Source organism: Gadus morhua, chromosome 21 (assembly GCF_902167405.1).
Source record: "Gadus morhua chromosome 21, gadMor3.0, whole genome shotgun sequence".
Lineage (NCBI taxonomy): Eukaryota > Metazoa > Chordata > Actinopteri > Gadiformes > Gadidae > Gadus > Gadus morhua.
In genome coordinates, this window is record NC_044068.1 from 18,076,939 (window position 1) to 18,100,329 (window position 23,391).

Consider the following 23,391-nt stretch of genomic DNA (forward strand, 5'->3'; position numbering starts at 1 on the left):
CTAGTCCTGCAGCTCCGGCGGTGCCGCCGAAGCTTCGGCGGCCATCCGGCAGCTCCGGCGCAGGGAGCTCGGCGGCAGTTCGGCATCTTAGCTCCCAGAATACAATCCCTTCCTACTTCATGGACTTCAGAGAGTCATGGCCAAAGTTCCCTTCCCCCAATTCATCTCAACCATGGCCGAGATATCCCCCACTCCGAGTCTTTACTTGTTGTGAAAGTGCCAGAGACGTCAGACGCAGTCTTTATGATTCATAATATCATCCGAGGCGCGCTTTTGGCCGTGATATTAGATATAATATTATATAAATCCACATATATAATATTGTTATTGTATTATATTATTTTATATAGATATAGAGCTCCAGGAGTCCGCAAACGGCAACAATCCCTTCTCCTCCATGCTATGGTTCAGTCTGACATCTCATTGGTCAATGGGCAGCAGCTCATTTGCATTAAAGCTACAGACACCAGAAACAAACTGAACAACTGAAACAGAGGGGAATAGTGGTAGGTGAGATTTTTTTTTCCTAAAAGCTATTTCCAGCAAACAGCTTCAAAAACATGTTTTCTAGAACTCAAATACTATGTTGTGAAAACGCCAAAATATGACTCCTTTAACAGAGAGGTTATTTTTAAAACACTCCCTTTGCAGAGAGATGCTTATTTCTATTAATCTTAAAGGGGACATATTATGAAAACAACACTTTTCCTGGGATTTGGGGATGTTGTTTTGGGTCTCTGGTGCTCCCACACGCATGCAAACTTTGAAAAAACTTTTTGACGTTTTGAGTGAGATATGCATTTCGGAAAGTACCCCGCCTACAGTTACCAAACGAGCGAGCATAGCGAGCATAACTAAGATTTTGTGGAACAGCGGAAACTCTGGCGGTAGTCCGGCAGCTCCAGCGGGGGGAGCTCGGCGGAAGTTAGGCAGCTCAGGCAGGGGGAGCTTGGCGGCAGTCCGGGTGTACAAATCCCTTTCTCCTCCATGTCGCGGTTCAATATGGACTTCAGAGAGTCAAGGCCCAAGTTACTTTCCCCCAGTTATTTCCAACCATGGCCGAAATAACCACCACTACGAGTCTTTACTTGTTGTGGAAGTACCAGAGACGTCAGACGAAGTCTTGATGATTCATAATATCATCAGTAGGGATGTGATGCCATGTGCAAAATAGAGCACTTTATGGCAACTAGACATTGAGGGGTTGTATGGGTTAGGAGTGATGGATTTTGTCAACCATTTTTGTCATATCAACGTGAATATGGATTTGAATTTACTTTGAACATTTGCTAGACAGGATCTATATAACTATAGTTCTATGATTGAAAATCAGCAGTGGGGTTTTCACACCTATAGTTCATCACTCTTGAGCACCTATCTACCTAGTCAAGAAAACTTCCTACATCCTACAAATGCTTGATGTAATTTCATAAAACCAGAGATGGTATATCTTATACCTAGAAATATAGGTATTTTTGTATTTATATTTCCAATGTTGTACCATTCATTCAGTTAGAACTACCAAAACTCAAATAACAACCAAATTTCTCTTGACCATTGTTGAAAGTAAAGACTGGAAGGCATGCATATATGTTCTGAGTGAGACATGTTTACAATCTGAATATATTGTATTACATGTATATCCGGAATATACCATTCCCATTGGCCCATAGGCCTCCTGCTCTACAACCTTTGTGTGATTTTCTTATCAACTCAGTTGAAAAAAAATCACTAACATATCAAAGTAAGACCCATACACAGAATAATATAAAATAAATACACTGTAAATAGTCCACATGTTAACTCATACATGAGTTTCGAGAGTTGAATATCCGTTTTGCGAAGGTTCTAACAAACACCAGTGAATCAATCATCAGGTATGTTCAATTAGGTGTAGGCCTACTAACAGCTCATTCAACCAAAGCATAGGCCAGGATTCGACCTATTAATACGTTTCACATGTTAACGTATGAACCATTTATATTTTCGGAACAATTGGCTGTGATTGTTGTGCGTTATCCATTATAAAGGTAATGCACTAAGGGCCGGGCCTGTTTCTACTGTGGATTGCTCCCATCGCGCGATGAAGGGGTGTAGGTGCACCGAGGCGGGCGCATGCGCAGGCGCGTCCGCTATGGTCAAATCAAGAGGTTTTATTTGTTCCCTGACATCAGGCTGAATCTTCTCCATAAGGGGATTTTCTTCTATCCTTCAAAACCGCGCTCCGGCGGTGTAAGAGTGCGGAGGAAATTGACAGTAGAAGATGAAGAAACGTTATGTGGATGCCAATAGGCTGAGGAAAATGAAGAAGATGAAATTGACGGAGAAGCTGTCTGAGAGGTAGCGCTGTGTGTGTGTGTGTGTGTGACGCACCGCAGGGTGCCATTGCTTTTGTTGTGGTGCCGTCTTTGTGTAATCTTCCCATCATGTAGTCTCACCTCAAGACTTGATTTGTCCTGTTGTTGTTTTTCAACCACCCACATCGTATTTCCCATGCATTGAAGCATAACGGTATCATAAATAGGCGTTTGTCACAGGCCTGATGTACAATATTATGATCCACCATAGCCGAGTGTAGGGCGCCTCTTGGTTACTTTATTATGGCATATTGTTGACAGAGAGCTATCGCTGTGTAGGTGTGTTGGTCATCTTCAATCAGAACAGGCTAGCATCACCCCACACTTGAGCAAAGATCTAGACATAAAGAGCCCAACCTCAAATGTTATTGTAAATACACATAGCCACATAGTGATAATTAGGCTGTTATGTTCATCATCATTATTATTGGTTATTTTTGTTGATGACTATAATATAATTTGTATTTGTATTAAGAGGTGGTCTGCCCTTATTGCTATTGTTGTTCTAAAACGAGGCCTTCATGCACTGCTTTTTCATCCATGACATTTATTTTAAAGCGTTACAGAAAGCGTCTAGACCCAGTCTAGACTAAAAGCATTTCACACAGAGGAGATCTTTTTTTCTTTTTTTTTTTACACGTTTTTATCTGACACAGGCCTATGCAATTTAAGTATGCAACATTTTGATCTTTTGTTATGGTATCATTTGCCTAAATAATTACATTTTACTTAATCAGCCATGGCTGTAGGTTTGTATTAATGTTACATCCCAGTGGCACAGCTCTGTTACAATGGAGCTGTCTGGTATCGGCCACGAGATAAAGGGGATAGACAAACAGAGATGTGGCTGGAGACACATTTTGACACCCTTTCCTCTGACTAAAGGCTCCTAGTGATGTGCTCTTCCTTTCTTGCTCTCTGAGATGAATTATTGCCATGGTAACCAAACAAAGAGGCGGCTCCGCGGCGATAGCAGCCTATAGACGAGCCAGAACAAAGGAGAAAAACCCCGGCTCCTGTTTGGCATGCAGTGGGGGACACAATGCATGTGTAATTAACAAATAGCCATTCTCTCCTTGCTTTTCAACGTGGAAGCACACTGTAGGCAGGCATACACATATTCACTTCCATTTATACGTAGGGTAGTGCGAGTGAACGATGAATACCAAATGTCCTGAACGACCACGTGTAACACCGTTAGTGTGACTGGCTTGTGTTGGCTTGTCTGTCTGCTGTCTTTGTTTGCTTCTGAGATTGTTATTAATGTAGTTATAATTGTTATGGATAAGAGACATATGTTTAGTTTACAAGTGTTTTTGACAAATACATTGTACATTTTTTTATATAAAATAGATACCATGCATTCAGGTTTCTAGGCAAGACAAATTTGCAACCCCTGGTTAGGTCTTTACTAAAAGCTACACTAAATATATGGTGTACAACCTCAACCGTTCAAGGATGAGTTTGACTTAATGATCACACAAACGTTCTCTATCTGAATCCCCCCAGCGCTTACACCTTCCTGAAGTGCATGATGGTGTGGTCTCTGGTGCTGCTGGCCGACTTTGCACTGGAGTTCAGACTGGAATACCTTTGGCCTTGCTGGATGTTTTTCGGGAGCGTGTACACCACCTTCCACTGCTACGGGCTGGTGAGACCCTGCCTTTGTTGTCATCCATCCATGTTGAGGATGAGTTTGTATGTCAGCAGGTGTGAATCAGACGGGTTGAACTAACGTGGACGTTGCTCTCTGTTCCCAGGTCATCTGTGTGGTTTTCGTCTGTGCTGCGTTCACTTTGGATATCTTTTGTTTAATTTTTGTCCCCCTGCACTGGCTGTTTTTTGTGGCCAGTACTTATGTGTTGTTTAACTACATTTGGCACACAGGTGAGTGACATTTATGTTAAAGGTGATTATGAATATTATCTTGCAGCATATATACAGCAAATTACGGTATACACTTTTATTTATCGATGAATTACTTTTATTTTGTATTACATGATATTCATATTATGACTCATCATATATTTAATAATATTTTTTATTCTAATTTGACCATTTATAGTGAGCTGAAAATGTATAGACTGTAACTCTACTTGGTGTTAGTTTAGCTTAAAATATAAGCATTGTAATAAGTATTATAATACATAGTGTTATGTTGTACGACCAATTTATTTTTGCTTTCTTTAAATATGCTTTACTTAACACCAACAATGTGGAGATATCTGTCCCTAAACTGCTCTGATGGTGAACCAGATCGCTCAAACCAAGATACAAACACACATTTTTTAATGCAAAATCATGAGAGCATCATGAGGCCTTGCCTTGTGAGACAAATCCTGATCTCCTGGGTTCTCATTCAGTTTCTCTCTTCAGTTCAGTGTGACCTCAAGCCCGTTGAGAGCCTCTTCAAAAAAAACATTGTTAGGACCAATCAGCGCCTTGCAGCCTGCCAGAATCAAATAAATGGCGTCAAGGGAAAGTGAAGCAATCTACGCAGCAATAAAAAATGCTTTTCTCAAATAGAATGAATATCAATATTAAAAGGATTTTGAAAGCGCAAAGAGATCGAGAGCGTTTAGATAGGCCATCTGATTGGCTGCCGTTATTTGATAAATACATTTCCGCCCAAGGCCAGACTGATATGTTGGCCAAGCACAAACTAATTTGGATTGTCTCCCAAGGCTGACACCACACCCTCTAGGTGTGCATTTAAGAAGTTAGCACATTCTCAGCAAATATTAGCAAAGTAGTCTGGACTCTCGACTACTAGTCTAGGCTAATATTTTCATTTTTTTTCCTCTTTCACTTCTACACACATAGTATCCCCTCTTACATACAGTAGGTGTACATTGATGTTTCATATGTTGTTCCCCTTGCAGAGAAGGGCATCTGTATTTCCACAGTGTCCCTGTGGATCCTCCTGGTGTACACGGAGGCTTCCCTTCGACTCAAAGACCTCAAGATCTCCAGTGCTAACCTGTCTCATTTGTTTGCTGCACACTGGTATGTTGTTTTTGTCGATGAACATTGCGTCAAAAAAGCCCTGAATGTCTTTATTTGTGGATCACATATGATCATTAAAAACAGCAGACCACTTTTTACAATCAACAAGTTCCATAGGACAATGCCTGTAAAAAGTATTCTTCTTGAGGTTTAAAAATGAGCAATGACCTCTTGCCTTCCAGAATGGAATAATATAAGCATGATTTCTCCAGTGTGCATCATACTTACGCATTGGTTTAAATTGCACACCCCACTACCACCAATCTGATATAAAAATCTAAAATATATAGCCATTTGTAATGGATCATCCGAACAGAAAATGCATTATTCTGAGATGGATCTTGATATCGGAGTAGTTTTTTTCCTGCACACAATCAATTTAATGAGAAAGAGAAGTCTCAGAGTGTGAAACGTTCATTTCACAGCAGTGCCTCTCTCTAACCGTATCTCCCCATCTCTCCCTCTCGCGTTCCACGCTCAGCATCGGCTACCCCGTCGTGTATCTGGGTTTCGACGCCACTTGCTACTTCACCAACATCTTCAAGCTGCGCACGCAGAAGGCCGTGCAGAGCGACAACCACTTCCACATGCACCTCCTCCAGCACTCCCTCCCCCAGGGCCTGCAGCTGTACCCCAAGACCGCCCCAGACGGGGCCGGCGGTGAGTACAACGCAGTGGGAGCGCCACTCTCCGCCTTTTACACGTACAGCTGGTCGGCGTCTCGCTGGAGGCGAACGCGCTGCCTCAGGCCTCGATTCAAACGTCTGTATGGCTGCCAAATGCTCTCCTAGCCAAGATAACACCCCCAGAATTAAGCCCACGTTTGGCACTGTTAAAATGCCTTTTAGTCACCAACCACCAACAGCCAGAACACCAGCCACCGTGGAACCTTGAAGTCCTGTGCAGAAAATGGTGATTCGTTGAGGAGAATAGCGAAAGTGATTCCACTGAACTGATAGATTAACATAGGAGATTATAGGAGGAATTCCCAACTACCAGAAATCTGATGATGGGTGTTACTTTTTCATACTTGCTTCTTTAAGCATAACTCAAACACTACTGGGAAGCTCAGTGAACAGTAGTGGCTGCTACTTAAACAGATATAAGAAAGCTTGCCCCGGACAATGCTAGTTTATCTGTAATGACCTGCATTACCTATTGGCTTGATAATGTAAACAGTGGTTCATCGTACAAGTGCCTCAGTTGGTCTGACGGGCAGTGTTTACCTCTAGAGGGAGCTTTGCTTGTTGGTCTCTTATGTTTGGCGAGGGGTTATTGTTATGTTGGGGATCGGACTTTCAGTGCTCATGTTTGTGGAAGTAGAAATAACATTCAGAAGTGGTCCCGAATCCAAAATGAGAATGTGCCTCAGTTATCAGGTCAGCAAAAGTAGCGTTAAAGCTGATTAATCAGCATTGATCCTGAAATCCAATAACTGATATCTGTAGCTACCTCTGCCAGTGTTATGATGTCCATCGGACCCCCTTTCACCGGAGTGTCCCTCGTGTTATGATGTCCATCGGACCCCCTTTCACCGGAGTGTCCCTCGTGTAATGATGTCCATTGGACCCCCTTTCACCAGAGTGTCCCTCGTATCCTCAGCCTCAAAGTGGAAAACCAGAGAGCTGGGTCAGTACCAGGGCCCGGACGCCGGGGCCCCGGGCCCCGAGGACGCGCCCGGCAGCGAGGACTGCCTCCAGCTCCACGGCGAGGACCCCAGGGCGTCCGACAAGGAGCCGACGCTGGAGGTCAAACCCGTGGACCCCCCCAGCCGCCGGGCGCCCACCTCCTCCTCCTCCTCCTCCTCCGTCTCATCCAAGACCCCCACCACTGGCGGCGGCGGCGAGGCCAGAGACCCGCCCCGGGGCCTGGGGCCCACGGAGCCCGCCGCGGCCCCCGAGGGCCCGCCCCAGGAGGAGCAAGGGGGCCGCGCCGCGCCGGCGCCCATCAAGAGCGGGTCCCCGAAGGCGGCCCGCGGCAGGGGCAACACCAACACACCCTCGCCGCCCCCTCCGACCTCGTCTAGGACGGACAGGAGGCAGAGGCTCCACTCGAAGGCGTCGGCGGGACACGGCGGGGACCCGGCGGAGCGGGCCGCCCACAACCCCCACGCTGAGCAGATCAACAAGTACGGAGCCCTCCAGACTTATGGTGTCTGAGTTTATACGCAGAACATGGAAGGGTTTCATGGTGTTTCTTTCTTTCTTTCTTTCTTTCTTTCTTTCTTTCTTTCTTTCTTTCTTTCTTTCTTCTTCTCTCTCTCTCTCTCTCTCTCTCTCTCTCTCTCTCTCTCTCTCTCTCTCTCTCTCTCTCTCTCTCTCTCCCTCTCTCTCTCTCTCTCTCTCTCTCTCTCTCTCTCTCTCTCTCTCTCTCTCTCTCTCTCTCGCTGTCCCCTCTCTCTGTCCCCTCTCTCTCTCTCTCTCTCTCTCTCTCTCTCTCTCTCTCTCTCTCTCTCTCTCTCTCTCTCTCTCTCTCTCTCTCTCTCTCTCTCTGTCCTCTCTCTCTGTCCCCTCTCTCTCTCTCTCTCTCTCTCTCTCTCTCTCTCTCTCTCTCTCTCTCTCTGTCCCCTCTCTCTGTCTCTTTCACTCTTCCCATCGCTGTACCCCTCCAAGGCTTGAGCAAGAGTTCAGGAGGCTGAAAGGGGAACTGCAGGCCAGCAGACAAACAGAACAGGAGCTGAAGAGCCATATCTGCAACCTGACCAACAGCGAGAGGAGCCTCAGACCGGAGGTGTCCTTGCTCAGGCAGTCCAACGTGCTGCTCCAAAGCAAGTGAGTAATCAAACAAATGACGCCATCGAGGAAAGCAGGTCAGCGTTTGGCTCCCCCTGCTGTCCGTTACGTGCAATGCATCTCTATCCACATCCTCAAAGCGTCTTTCTGTCTTGACACAACTCTTCCTCAGGATTCTGTGCTTGACAAAGACCAAACACAAGGACAAGCAGACCAGCGCAGCGCTGGAGAAGAAGATCAGGGCAGAGCGAGAAGCCAGAGCCTCCATTGAGAAACAGATGGTGGAGCTCCAGGCCCATAAGATGGAAGAAGCGGCTAATTCAGCGTGGAATTTAGCTAACAGGTACAACTAAAACTCAGGGGAGACAAATCTGTTCTGAGTACTAAAACAGCTAATTAGCTTTCATTTTGTACCACATTAATAATTTATGCATGGCACTGGGTGTACGCTGGTGCTTTGACGCTGCAACGTATTAAGGGCTTAACTTTAACACAGACTGCTAACGCTTCTCATTGCAGCTTCTCTCAGCCATTTTCATAACATGTAAATTGTGAATATATAATGCAGACATTATAAGATAATTATTATAAGATAATGCAATGTTTTTTTCTATGTGAACTGCCCTGTACAGTCAAGGTAATCAGAGCTCTCTCTCTCTCTCTCTCTCTCTCTCTCTCTCTCTCTCTCTCTCTCTCTCTCTCTCTCTCTCTCTCCCTCTCTCTCTCTCTCTCTCTCTCTCTCTCTCTCTCTCTCTCTCTCTCTCTCTCTCTCTCTCTCTCTCTCGTTGGCCTCAAATGTGTATCTCTGTGTTTCCATTCTCCCTCCGCCCCTAGGCAAGAACACTCTGAGACCCAAATGTTAAGGAAAAGGGTTAAAGAGTTAGAGACAGAGTACAAACAACTACAGCTGGAGTATCAAGTGAAAGAGGGTCGCGTGGTAGATCTAGAGAGTGATGTTGAGGTATCCTTTTTCAAAACTCTCCTTTATTTCGATCAAACTGTGTGTGATTTGGCGTGGTCCAGTACTTGGTTGTCGTGTTTTGGTTTGGTCGTAACGATTTTCTTTTCTGTTTTGTTTGCGTGGTTGTTTTTGCGTTTGTTAATTTAAGTTCTCTTTTGTGTACGTTCTGGGAGCTTGATAGCTGGACTTGGGGAATGGGGGGGGGGGCATTGATTTTGATATGATTCATTTGGGCTTGAAATCCACATGTCATCCCTCCATTAATATGGGACTCAACTTGGGAGTACTGTTGCATTTGCATCTTTCTCATTGGATTTGTGTATTGTGTATTGTGTTTCCGATTCAGTTTTATTTTGGTGGTTAACACTGCATAAAAGCATGCCGTAGCAGAAGCCTGGTCGTTCATAAAAAAACACTGCCTGGCTTTCAGTGAGGTTCTTTAGTCATCTCACAGCTTTTATTGTTTTTCGAATGGCCGTGTAACACCTCCTCCCCCCATGTGAAGTATTTTTGATGTGTTGCCTTGGTTTCCTAAGTGGAGCATGAACATTGAATAATTTCCGTGATTGAGCTTGATGAATAAATGTTCATATAAAGAAGTAAAGTAAACTATACTGCAAAGCTCAAGAAACCAAAGCATCAACAACTTAATGTGATTGCTCGCTGCTGAAGTGTGTGTTACTTATTAGTATTTTTCGTATCTATTCATCTTACCAGTCCGAATATTCTGAATATTTATGTTCTAATGCGTTGTCTTTGGTTTGTTTGTGTCTCTGAAGGCTTTACAGAAGTACCGCTGCGTGGAGCGCGACACGGCCGCCATGCTGTCCACGCTCTCGGCGCTGCAGGACAAAGCTCAGCATCTGGAGTACAACCTGAGCGCCGAGACACGCATCAAACTGGATCTGTTCTCCGCCCTGGGGGACGCCCGGCGGCAGCTGGAGATCGCACAAGGTCTGAAGAAACACCCTGACTCCTCCATCCATTCTGCATGGTATTAGCTCAAAGTACTGCAACCTCTCTCTCTCTCTCTCTCTCTCTCTCGCTCCATCACTCCCTCTCTCTCTCCCCTCTCTCTCTCTCTCTCTCTCTCTCTCTCTCTCTCTCTCTCTCTGTCTCCCGCTCCATCACTCCCTCCCCCCTCCTCTCTCTCTCTCTCTCTCTCTCTCTCTCTCTCTCTCTCTCTCTCTCTCTCCATCACTCCCCCCCCCCCCCCCCTCTCTCTCTCTCTCTCTCTCTCTCGCCCCCCTGCAGGTAAAGTGCTGAGACAGGACCGCGAGATCGGCGCCATGAAGCAGAAGATCGCCGAGGTGATGGCGGTCAGCCCGAGCGTGTCGTACATGAGCGAGCGCGCCCCCATGCCCCACTACGTCACCAAGCTGCTGGGCTCCGACCGCTACGGCCTCAACCCCCGGGCGCTCATGTACCAGTGTCTGAAGAAGTAGAGGGGGGTCGGGCGGTCGCTGTCGGCAGGGGGCCGAGGTTGTTGTTGTCGTGGGAACCACGTGGGACTCTGGGCCGGGCCGCACGACACAGAGCGGTGTGATACTTTGTGGCGGATCATGAGGTCGCAGAGAGATGAACCGATGACTCTCACAGCCATGTTTTCTGAATACCAGAGTCCACACAGAGGTGTGAGCGAGACACGGCCGTCTGAATGCTTTTTTGCTGCATTGCTGGTGCTAAAATGACATCTGTAACGTCCTTAAAGAGCAAAAAAACACTGACCGTTTTACAAATTGATATGCTGGCGTTGCCAATCGATTGCTTGTGAAAGGCTTTACATTGAATACCATTGATGGTATTTGTTTACATCTGACTTTTACCAACATTTTCTATGATGTTGTTATTACACAAGCTTTCTTGACAAATAATGAGCATTGAAATCAGTTTCCTCCCGGATAATCCCTCCCAGTATTTTAGGTTTGAGGCGGCCTGGGGACGTAGGTATTCAAAGGGGTTGATGAACGGAGCCAGATGACTGCGGTGGTGCTGTTGCTGCTTCACTGTGAGAGCGGAGGTTCCTCGGGTTAATGTTTTAAAGGTACGGGTGTCACTTCAAAGACAAAAATGTAAACTGTGAGATGACAGTATTGAATTTATCTCTGGCCTTAAGCCAGTGTTTAACATCGTAATGTTTGGATGTTTGGATGTTTGGTAACTGTTGGAACCCTGCATTGGCTATCCTTTAAGAAGGAATTGGAGAAAGTAAATTCACAATAGTGGGCTAATTAGTTGCTATGTGTGAAACATTATCATCAAAAGTTTCAATTTTTCAGTAAATTAAAGTGTAGTTGTGTAATTAACACAACATGTGACCAAATGTGACCAAAATTGTGGGGGAAATTTGTTCCTAAATTTCATGATTGTGCCTATATTACATTATTTTAATACTGGGAAGTCAAACTAATTTAATGTGAAAGAGTAATGTGTTTGAATTGAAGTGCTATGTACTGTTTTTGTAGTCTTTCTTACTCAAGATGTAAAGAAATGGAAAATAGCCTGTATTGACGATAAAAAAAATACAAATACAAAAACATTTCATGGATGTTGCCACTTGGGTAGGTTTTCTTGTTTAGATTGTCTTTCTAGGGGTGTTTTATATTTCATAAAAGTATTTTTTAGTTTTGATGTAATTTATTACTTACTGTAATTTTGTACGGCAATGTGTTTGTCCGCATGAAATGTCTTACTCAATTGCAATTTCTTTGAGCACACATTGTGACGGAAGATATGTAAAGCATTTTAATTGAACAAGGGCTAGTTTCGTAATATTTTGATCAGACGATTGAAACAATGATGGTCCTGTATCTTTTTTTTTTTTTTTACTCATAAACACTTAGGAAAAAATAAAGTTTTCTTAAAGCTTGTCCTGGTTCTAACCTTTTGACTGCTGGTCAAAATGCAGACGAGGCCACATCCATAGTGGCTGCATTTTGATTGACTTATGGATACAAGACACCGAGGCAGAAAGGACATCACAGTTTGGATTGCAGTGTACCAAATGCTGAAGGGAAACGACCAATTCTGTGTCTTAGTAATCAAATTACTCACACGCTCAACACGCACACAAAGCAGAACCAACACACACGTTTTCAAGGTGCATATTTTTATTGGAGTAATTGAAAAAGAGGAGGGCGGTATTGTGCAGAAACAGACATACAGTTACAGCCGTGCAGCCAGCATACAGTGCATACAAGATGGTTACTAGCATGCCATGCACTCCAGTGCCTGCATCTCATGGATTAGACAGACCCTGTGAAGATCCAGACAGAACAAACAGTGAGCTCTACCAGAGGTCACCAGTTGTTGATATCGACCAGTGCTGGACCGCAGGGCGTTCGACAAAGGATCAGCCATTGTAGGGCCACCCTCGGAGAGACGATATGATAACGTTCAGGAATGGCTGAAGATTATAAACCATTCAAGTTTTACCATAGGTCTTTAACCACCTCATAGAGCTACAGACTAAAAACAGGGGATGGAAATGATCCCCGTTTCATATACACTGGATCCACGGTCATCTTTAGGGTTTAGAGGCCACAGCTTCAGGCCAATGGATATTTATATGTACATATTTTCTATACACACTGACACACACACACATGGCACCAGCATATCATGTTGTTCAACCTTATCCTGAAAAGGCAATGTAATAGACAAGTTAAAATAATAACAGCCCACCGGACACCAAAGCCAGGTGAGGTTTAAACATTTTTCAAATAATCAAAGAACCATATTCACCAAAAGACCACTTGTTCAAGTGCTGGAATTGAAATACGGTGCGCAAGAAACAAATAAACAGACGATGGATTGTGTTTGTTGGCAGAGAAGTTGACAGTAATAAAGACAATAGATCGTTAGCTTCAGGCCCTTTGAAGGCAGAGACTGGATGATCGACAGAAGACAAGAGGTTATCAGACACTCACACACACAGGAATCACATAGACCAATATAACCCCGGGGGGGGGGGGGGGATTTTCTCATTTCTCATTATCAAAAAACAAAGTTCAATACAGACTTATATGAAGGTTGGAGCCACTTGTTTCCATTGTTCTCTAGATCTTTAGAGAGACTTGAGGGAACCAAGCTTAAATGTAGAAATGCCATTCTGCGGGCTCTCCCAGCTGGTTCAGAGGATAGAAGCAACACTGGGGGGAATGGGCGGGCACTGGAGGGCTAAGAAATGACGAGGATGCGAAGGCAAGCAGGCCATGGCAGCAGTTGAAAAATACAACCCCCAACACCCCCCCCCCCCGAACAGACCCTCCTCCCTGGGAGGGGGGGGGGTCCCCGTGGCTCCAGACCAGATCGAGGGGCGGCGGGTTGAGGGAGAGGAGGAGGTATGGGGGGGGACGAGGAGGAGGGGGATGGTCGCGCTAGGAGGAGACGGTGACCGGATTCAGCGAGCCGCTCCGGCCATAGAACTTGGAGAAGGCCTCTTCCAGGACCAGCGCCAGCCGCGGCTGATCCCCCTGAGGCCGGGAGGTAAGAGCAGAGATGAGTGGTCATGACGGCCATCATGAATAACGAGGCAGAAGGGACCACGCTCAGCCTACCTCGTTGATGAAGCCCAGCTGAACCAGCTCCACTGTCAGCTCCTGGACGTTCTCATCTGAGCCAGTAGACAAAGACACACACACAGGATAAAGGTGACGGTGCGACAGTGCATTAACTACTCAATTCCGACTGGATTGCACATCATTGGCCTCATTGCATAATTCCCCGTCACGTTTTAAGGTTCATCTTGTATTAAGCGTAAAAAATGCCTCGAGGCATTTGTAATTATATTATGGGATGTAAAAAGCACTCTGATTGGCTTGGGTTACAGCCAATGAGGCACTGTGATTCGGCAGCGTTAGGAAGGTAGTTAGGCTAGATATCATAATTTGGCCAAATTATGACTGAGGCAATTGTGCTATTAGGCTAACGGTATGTTTGTGTTCTAACATCAAAAAAAATACTGAATTAAAAAGCCATGTTAACATATGACCCCCTGCTGAACGGGTTGTGTGTATCGGTCATAGAATCCAAGGGAAACGCACAGCGCTTTATCTCTGAGGACAATATGAAGGAACATGCTGATGCTTTCACATCCTGATTGCAGCGCGGCTGACCGAAACTCAATTTTTGGTTGAAAAGATGATCTATTTCCAATGTATTTTTCCTGTCTACTCTCAACCCTGGTGATGGTTGCATAAGAACGAGCACATGATTCTGATTTCTCCCACGGGTTCTCCATAGAGCACAAGACCGGTCATCAAGCCTTTCAATTCATGGGACCATTAATGATTTTTTTTTTTTACATTTAGACTAAAAATCTCTCAAATAGCTAAGTGAAAGTGTTTAAAGATCTATAAGCCCACATCCAACCGGATCCGGTAAACGCAGATGAGTAAATAGGACAATCTTAATCTAATCTTAAAGAAGTCTTAACCAATCCATCCTGCTGAACCGAGCGCTATTGGAATGGAGACAAGCGCCGCTGGGAACGTGGAGGAAACTTACTGGGTAACAAATCACAGCTCAAGTGTCGGTTCAGCTTATCCTCCAGCTTCAACAGCAGCGTGAGCTGAAAGAGAGACGGAGGAGAGATTCAGTTCAGTTCATCCGCACGCACACACACACACACACACACACACACACGCACACACACACAAGCAAAACGATCATGAAGCAAAGCCTCCTCTCCAATAATAAAGTGAGGAGGAGGAGTGGGATGTTTGGGACTCACGTGATGTTTAGAGCCCTCGTCAACAGGCTCAATGTTGCACTGCATCTGCAGGACCTGAGGGGTGAAAACATGCATTCAAACTATATTCGAACAGCCCTGCTTTTCAAATATATTCTCATACACGTTTTAGCCCATTTAATTAAGAAGATATCGCCAGTTAGGCTGGTAACCAGACAAATCTGCGGGCTCCTGTTTTATCTGCTCTTGCACATGAACAGATGTCCAGCAGAACTGGCTCGGGTCGTACCAAACACTGTTTATCTAAAATGGGGCAGGTTGGAAACATGACCTAACTGAGCCACCTATCGGTTTCAGAGAAATTGCATCATGATTGTCATTTTGGTATGCGTCCTTTTAGAACTCCCTTGGAAATTGAAAATTATCTCAGGAGGTTTCAGCCTAATACGCTTTTGTCTGCCGATGTAAAAACAGTTGCGAGCAGTGTTGCCAGATCGGGTCAGATTTGAAGCTGCAGCCAGTGTTGTCAGATTTGGTGGGAAATCGTGCCCAATCTGGCAACACTGGTTACGAGCGCCCTTTCAAAGCAGTTTAATTATTAATTAAGAGACTCATTCCCGGCCTGGGTCAGGCTCCAGCCTCCTTACCTTCCGGGTCTCCAGCTCAGAGGGCTCTGGCGTGGGGGACTTCACCGAGGGGAGCACCACTGGGGACTTGACGGTCTCCTGCTGGGGCTGCTGGGAGCCGGGCACGCCGAACGCCGTCAGGGGGTAGATCCCATTCCTGTGAAGACCCCCCCTCTGGTTAAGCACTGTGCCCCTGGGCCCCCACCACACTAGTCCTCAGCTCACATGATCACACAGTGAACCACACATGAACCCAGCAAGTGATGGATTATCTTTACCAACAGGGCAGGGATCCCAGTGTTATTAGACACTGAAACCTCCCGGGGGTCATGTTTCACTCGGAAGCAGCCCCCCTAAACTCTATTAAAGCAGAAGCATGACAGACCAACTTCTCTCCTTTTCTTAATCAGTCAACTGTGAACCGACTTGAGTGAGGTGCAGTGGTTCACTCAGTGACTGATATTTCGTGTACATGATATCGTTTTTGAGTACAACTTTGAGTTGGTGACTTAACACAGCCCACACAGAAAAATGAATTTGGTTTTGTAGCGCAACTTCTACATTTTCTAGCATTTCCAGGACATTGGATCAATTTGGACATTTTCCATGAGTTTAAGTGCAGGTTTTCCAGGACGTGGGGCTGCCCTGACAGAGTGTGCAACTACAGTAACACCGACCCCACCAACCACCCCTACACCGTTTGCATTACTTGTGTTGTTTTCCTACCTCACGTCTTCCAGGAACTTGTCCAGTTCTAGCGCAGGGAACTGGGAGAGTCTAACAAAGAGAAGGAAATCACACTTTCATCAAACACAGTCATTGCACCATGAAGCTAGCCTAGCCATACAAAGACGAGGCTGTTTGTGCTCTTTCTCTTAGTTGGTTGAATTGAACTGTTCATGGCAAAAGAACACGAGAGTAGCTCAGTTCTCATTTAAGAAGTTATATTCACTGTTCATTATTCAAGTGGCATATTCCTAACTACATGGCTCAGAAGACAGTGTTCAAGAGATCCAACACCTTAGGTCATTTTCTATAACTTTCACTGGACTATAACTATCAGACTTACTTGAGCTGAACCCCTTCCTTGATCTCCACGATGACCAGGTTAGGATCCATGTTCTTGGTTATCTCCTCTAAAGCGTTCTCTGGAATCATGTCTGAACGTACCGAGAGGAGAGAAAAATCATGCACATCTTATTGGAGAATATCTTAAGAGCCGTCTTTTATAAAAACGTACATGGTATTTTTACACAAACAATATTTGTGTTTGCAATATACGTTTGTCAAAAATATATTGCGGTATGACGGAGTGTGTGTGTGTGTGTGTGTGTGTGTGTGTGTGTGTGTGTGTGTGTGTGTGTGTGTGTGTGTGTGTGTGTGTGTGTGTGTGCGCGTGTGTGTGCGCTCACGCTGGAGGCTGACAATGCAGTGGGCAGCCAGCAGCTTCAGCAGGGGCACCTCAAAGAGGGCGGGGTGGAACAGCAGCTCCTTGGCCGTGGGCCGCTTGCTGGGGTCCACCTCCAGACACTTCTGGATGAACTCCTTAAAAGATGCAAACACAACCACAACACGCATCATTGGCTGGTTGGGATGGATACGGCCTGCACTGATTCATGGGGACGCCGGCGTGTGCTGACCCTCTGCAGCGGATCCTCCAGGAACAGGATGGCACTGTTGATGGCCTCCTGGGAGACGTAGGAGGACTCTCCGTTGCTCTGGATCTCCAGCACGGCCATCTGAGGTAGAGGCACAAAACAAGGGAAACGGTCACCATGCATGTCAACCTCCGGTGCACTGTGGAAGGACCAGAAGACACGTGCTAAAGCACAATGTGGGAGCACGATGAGGAGTATGGGTGCCATGGTGGCACAGAGTCATGGGGAAGGTCTTTCTTCTCTTCAATAGGACGATAGTGAAGTGGCCGTTACCTCCAAGGCGCACATTCCAAAGGAATAGATGTCCACAGCGGTGGTGACGTCGGCCACGGCTAAGGACAGAGACAAAGAGTCAAGGATGTGGACCAGACGCATGACTCACACTCCATGCCCCGAGCAGTATCTCAGACCATTCAGTAGCTCGTCACGGCCTCACCTCCATACTCGGGGGCGAAGAAATGCAAGCTCTTCTGCTCCTCCCGACACGTTTTGACGTGGTTGTTAATGGTGTCTGGGGCCACTGGAAAACAAACAAACAGGGGAAAGGCATGGATCAAAATAAAGGCCAGACACATGTTAGTTAAAGCAGCATTAAGTCATTCCTGACAACTAGACGGCAGACTACACAATACATCATCTTTCCCTCAAATGCAACACTGAGACAAGGTGTTCCAAGGTTTCCGCTAGCCATTTACTGACCGATTCGATTAAAATACCAAATCTAACGTATCGTATTGTGACAAAAATATTTGAATAAACAAAATGAAATGAACATAGCCTTCTTTGCTGCCTTATCCTTACTAGACGTGAACATGCAATATTTTCTAATAAGAAGAGCGCCGGTGATACCGACAGATGGATTTAATTGAGGATTAAGTGCTCCGTCCTTCCACCAAATTATCCTATGAATTTAGAGCATTCAATTAGAATGGGGTTTCACTCTTTAATCAAAGTGTAAAATAATATAGTGAATGGCAGTACGCGGATGAGGGGATTATTATAAAATCCGACCTCACGCAGCGTGAGGCCATTGTGCGACTGGATGTTAACAGTCTCCTCTGGCTCCCACCTGAGCCGATCTTGATGAGGCCGTTGTGCTGGATGAAGATGGTGTCACAGGTGAGGTTGCCGTGGATGATGGGAGGCTCACATAAATGCAGGTAGCTGAGGACCAGCAATGCAAACATAGTGTCATTAAAATCAAGCACCCTTTATTCATATGAATATTTGGACCTCGTTTTAGAGGTTGGTCCATCTGTGATCTACAATTTCCAATATTTGTAATCAAAAATATATCTTCAAAATGAATATTAACATTAATATAGCTAAAACAGGATGTCACATGTGGGATGAAATGCAGTTGTTTGCAGAACTGACCTGAGAGCAGAGAGTATCTGTGTGCACCAGCGCTTCCAAGCCTGATAGACAGAGAAGGCAAGAGATTTTGTAAGAGTTAATTGCAACATTCCATTACAATATCATAGTAGATGGTGATATATTTTTTTAAATAGAAATCATGTCGATTTTCATGTAAATAAAGTCAATACCCAGAATGAAGCAACACAATGGTTATTAAAGCCCTTGCACTTGAGACTGTTTGTAAATCTGGGAAGAATTACTGTTTATCACCAAAGGTGGCACCAAAGAGAACAAAATGGGAATCTTCAAGATGAATGGGCAACGATCGTCGAATAGTCGAATAGTCACGTAGAATATCGAATAATGAATGTGACTATAGTTATTTATTACATAGCTCTTCTCAATGCAGTTGAACGCTCCGTTCACTTGCATGGGCCTTCACAACTTCCGGTGGTGAATAATTTTTTGATAATTCACCGTTGCTAAGCATATAATGACCACTGTCAAGGAAAGTCGATTTTTTCTTTTCTATTGCATCACTCCGGACGTAGTCCGGTAACTTATCAACCCCAGCGTCATCGGTTGCTAAGCGACGTCAACGTCTTTGGTAGACTATTTCTCTGCTGATCAACACTACGAATGCTGGTAAGTAACAAATAAATTGTAAAAAGAAGTGTTATTTTTTTGGCGTCTAGTTCACTGTCATGCAGGCTGTGTTCAGTAAAATAAATAGCGAGCTGTTTTCGGCGCATGTAGGCCTATTTGCCTAAGCCCATGTTGAAATAATTTTGATGTTGAATGTGTATGGCGCAGTTGTTGAAATAAACCGATTGATTTCAAACAAATCATAAAAGCTTCCCCCTGTGTCATTCTGTGTGCGTGTATACGAGGTGCGTGCGTGCGTGGGGGGTTCTTGATTGACCGATTTTCGAATATTATTCGAATACTTCTCAGCGAATATCGAATAGTATTTTTGCCAGAAATGCATCACTAATTTCTGATAGAACTTTTATCTTCGAAAAATCAATTACATTGAATGGGACAGGACCAACATTTTGGTGGTTTGGGGGGATTTCTGATGCAGCATGAAGAACATCTGTAGCACTAACATGGGTAAGTCAGAGGCAGTTTGTTTCAGATGGGAAAACTAAATATGACCCTACGTACCTTTTCATTCATCGTCTTGTGGTTTTTCTTCGTCTTTTTCAGAAACTGTTTTAGACTTCCCGAGGACATGTATTCAGTGATGAAGATAACCTGCAAAGGTCGACAGTAAAACAACTCTTAGCACTACCCTCCATATAAATTAGAGAAGGATTGGAGAAAGAGGAATAGTGAGATGCCAACATACCCTCGCTCTGTTTTCCTTCACATCGGCCCAGTACTTGTGAAACTTCACAATGTTCAAATGCTCCAGTTGGATCAAGTTGTCAAAAACTGCTTTAACCTTTTCCTGTGCAAAACGGGAAGACAAGAGGTATAACTATTACTATCTGCATAACTATTGTGAAACAACAACAATGAAAACCTGTCACAGCCACACGGCAACCATTCAGAGACCATCAATTTGCCGGCATATTAGCATTAATATTAACATTTAGCAGATTATTTTACCCAAAGCGACTTACAATAAATACATTTGTTAGAAGAAAGAAACAATATATCGCTGTCGGTACAGTAAGGATGTTCATAGAACCATGTGCTAAGCACTAATGATCGCTAGGTTGACCCATTCCCCGTACACAACAAAGATAGCTAGGATAAGATGCTATACAATGAACTATTTTTAAGGACGTAACACATACAATAAGTATGTACATTAAGTGCCGTGTACATAAGCAGCCATTATATTCCAAAAATCCTGCTCTAAAAAATTAGCATGATCACAGAGGTGTTGGGTGCCGTATTCAAGTGGTGTTGGCAGCAGTAATCCTGATGCTCAAAAGACCACCAAAACAAAAAGGCTTCATTAAAATATCATCTTAGATCTTAACTCACCTCCTGCAGTTTGAAGTTTTTCCTTTCTGAGAACATGACCTCATTCCAAACCACCTCCACTCCTTCCTCTGTGTCCATTGCCAAGTAGGCATTATCAATCCCGGGAACATTGCGTTGATTCACCTTTTAGGAACAACAGATCAGGGGTCAGTCACTGTATGCTGATGAAATTGACACATCACATTAGGGTTGCCGCGGTATGGACATTTTCACACCGAGTAATACACTTGTGTCAACACCGGTATTACCGAGTATAAACGGTATAAACTTTGAAACTAGGTCAACCGCCATCTTCTCCGTCAACTCCTCTCACACTCGGTGACAGCGTCTGGCAGCGCGCCAATTCTCGGTGACAGCGTCTTATAACGTTCTATATATAATAGTATAATATAATTAAGCAATAGATCACGACAGGCTGTGGTATGTGCTCATTATACCACTGTTAAGGGGCGTTGTTCGGCCCGACGCGCAGCGTGGGGCCGGCGACCAAAACAACAAGAAAGTCAAAGTAGCTGTTTTATTAAAGAATACAAAAAAGTAGTCCCTCCTGGCTGCCTTCAAAATGCACGACGGTCGCTATGCAACACACTTTAGCGTCCCTCCGAGAGAAGGCTCGGCTAGAGCGGTTTGCGGCAATTTATCCTATGGAGCAGTTCACTCGCCGTGTGCCTAAGCTTTCGTTAGTCTCTCCATCGCCTTGCTCAACATTTACACCCTCTCCATCGTTCAACATATTTTTTACTTTGTAACTGTTTCTACTTCCAGGCGCGGAGTGATATGCAAACTTTCACAAAATGATTGGGCGTCATAGCAGTTATGTATACGCTCATTATACAACAGTTAGGAACCAATCAGGTCGCTGGATTTAAGCCACCCGTTGTATAATTAAGCAATAGATCACGACAGGCTGTGGTATGTGCTCATTATACCACTGTTAAGGGGCGTTGTCCGGCCCCGACGCGCAGCGGAGGGCCGGCGACCCCCTTCACAGTGGTATAATGAGCACATGCCACTGACTGAAGTGATCTATTGCTTTTATACAAGAGCCTCGTGAGCTATTGCTTGAATATCAAATCACGGCCAAAAGCTCTGTGCGCCTCCGGATGGCCGTAGCGCAGGGATTGGGCTTCTCGGGGTTTGTTTACCGGCGTTGCTATGCTTACCGGTCTTGTGTGTTCCAACGCTTTATTAGGTAGCCTATTAGGTTTGCGTCAATTTTTTTTTTCATGAGAAAACACATACAAAAAAAAAAAAAAAGGTGACGGCGAATTTTTCTTTTATTACTGGAAAAAAATAATACAAAATAACTGTTGGCCTCAACACCGGTCACACGGTACCGCGGCAACCCTACATCACATACAATCGTTTCGCACCGCCTACCTCTTCTTTTCGTTTCTGCCAGCGACCACATGGACTTTCTTCCAGGATCTCTGACTCGTCCTCACTTTCTTCTTCCTCATCTTCTGTGGCTGCCGTTGGCGGAGGCTGTGTTACCATGGACACCGGGGGAGATACTGATGACACCCCCTGAACCGTCGATGCGGCGGCAGCCGCGCCGGACTCCTGTCGCACTTCCTGGACAGGAGCCTGCTTGTTCTCTCCCTCAGACATCTTCACTTCCCCTAAGGCACAGCCGCCTGCACAAAACATTTAGTTATAATAACACTATTCAACAAGTGAATCACTTGTCTAACTAGAGCACTAACGAGCATTCACCTCACAACACCGTCTTGATAATGACAACACAGTACTACAATAATTTCGCCTTTTGAATCTAATAATGTGTTCAGTGAAGCATGACATGTTTAGAGTACACTGATTAGTATTCGATTACATGGATGCGCTTGAGAAAGAGGCCTGACCATAAGTAATAGTACCGTTGACCATGTATTCTTTTCGCAATACAAAAACATTGTGACTGTAAACAACAAATGGAGACGTACGTGGATGAGCTGGTGTCAGTGACGCTGCAGAGGAGCCGGTCTGGGGCGGCGGGGACGATCCGCTTCAAGAGATCCTGGGGTTGTTTCAACCACTCCGCTAGTTTAGCTCAACTATCTCCACTGCCTCGGCTCTGTACGGGTCTGTCCCAGGCCTGGAGAGACACCGAGCTGGCTGGCTGGCGCAATGCGAGGCTAGCGACCCTTCGCAACTTGGTCCTTGCTAACGTGACTTCTCAAGACCAAAGACTAGTGTGATAACAGCTATGGCTAGTGTATCTGGTTATACACTTCCGCGTTATGTCTGACATACATTTATTGAAAACTCGCATTATATCATTCTAGCAGAGTAAAATACCCACAGACTGAAGTGACAGATGTCATAATAGCAAGTATAAGTGACCAACTCTCACACTTAAAGGTTAAAGTGAGATGTTAGCTAGCTAAAGATGATGGCGACGAGGTTCAAGGATGCGGACAGAATGTGAAGGAGCGTCACGTGATACGTCAGAGGCAGAGTTGCCAGACGCATGGGCCTATCCCCCTTTTGGAGCTTCAAATAATTCTCATTTATTTTTTGATGCCACCGTTCATTCTGTTGGTGAGAATAAGAGTAAGAGATTTGATTTAACCTTCATTTATTGCCAAAGGCATTTTTCAAAGTAGTGCTACACAAAAACACCACGTGATTCATCTCAGGCAATTATAGGCCTTACGAAATAAGGAAAAAAAAGAGATCAACCCCTACACAGCAAAAACACTGGTGTTAAATTAACAGCTGTGATGTCAAATTTAACACCGGCAAAGAGTCTATATGCATCCACACTACATGGTGTAAAAGTATTACACCAGTGTTGTATTAACATTACACTGGTGTTAGTGTTCAAATACAATGTTAAAAGTTAAATCTATTTGCCCAACAACACCAGTGTGAATGCAACAATATGTAGTGTTGAAAGTCTATGTAATAATGTCATTATTGGGGGTTTTAACTAACACCGAGTGTCTATGCTAACACTATTTTTCCAACACCAACACCGGTGTAGTGTGAATGCAACAAAA

General features: G+C 44.8%; 2 protein-coding genes across 4 annotated transcripts; one reads left to right on the top strand and one right to left on the bottom strand.

Annotated features, from left to right (window-relative positions):
• Window positions 1-2,119: 2,119 nt before the first annotated feature.
• Window positions 2,120-11,925, top strand: si:dkey-12h9.6 (macoilin-2). 2 transcript variants are annotated; one of them, XM_030345428.1, is made up of 11 exons: window positions 2,120-2,340; window positions 3,867-4,008; window positions 4,118-4,244; window positions 5,240-5,363; window positions 5,845-6,023; window positions 6,966-7,491; window positions 7,976-8,134; window positions 8,268-8,438; window positions 8,930-9,056; window positions 9,836-10,010; window positions 10,311-11,925. In XM_030345428.1, exons 1-11 carry the CDS (start codon window positions 2,264-2,266, stop codon window positions 10,499-10,501), a joined length of 1,998 nt encoding a protein of 665 aa, XP_030201288.1. In that variant the 5' UTR covers window positions 2,120-2,263; the 3' UTR covers window positions 10,502-11,925. The 2 variants fall into 2 exon arrangements, 1 of the variants encoding a protein (XP_030201288.1); XR_003974320.1 differs by lacking the exon at window positions 8,930-9,056.
• Window positions 11,926-12,148: 223 nt separating this feature from the next.
• On the bottom strand, window positions 12,149-22,826 carry nrbp1 (nuclear receptor binding protein 1). 2 transcript variants are annotated; one of them, XM_030345430.1, is made up of 18 exons: window positions 22,333-22,826; window positions 21,770-22,026; window positions 20,390-20,512; window positions 19,743-19,844; window positions 19,559-19,648; window positions 18,410-18,450; window positions 18,102-18,196; window positions 17,469-17,552; window positions 17,306-17,364; window positions 17,015-17,113; window positions 16,787-16,919; window positions 16,444-16,534; window positions 16,101-16,151; window positions 15,396-15,531; window positions 14,791-14,844; window positions 14,565-14,628; window positions 13,616-13,671; window positions 12,149-13,531 (listed from the first exon to the last, which is right to left on the bottom strand). In XM_030345430.1, the coding sequence occupies exons 2-18, from the start codon at window positions 21,998-22,000 to the stop codon at window positions 13,436-13,438; spliced, it is 1,605 nt and encodes a 534-aa protein (XP_030201290.1). In that variant the 5' UTR covers window positions 22,001-22,026; window positions 22,333-22,826; the 3' UTR covers window positions 12,149-13,435. The 2 variants fall into 2 exon arrangements, with proteins under 2 accessions (XP_030201290.1, XP_030201289.1); XM_030345429.1 differs by having other exon boundaries at window positions 13,616-13,677.
• Window positions 22,827-23,391: the final 565 nt, after the last annotated feature.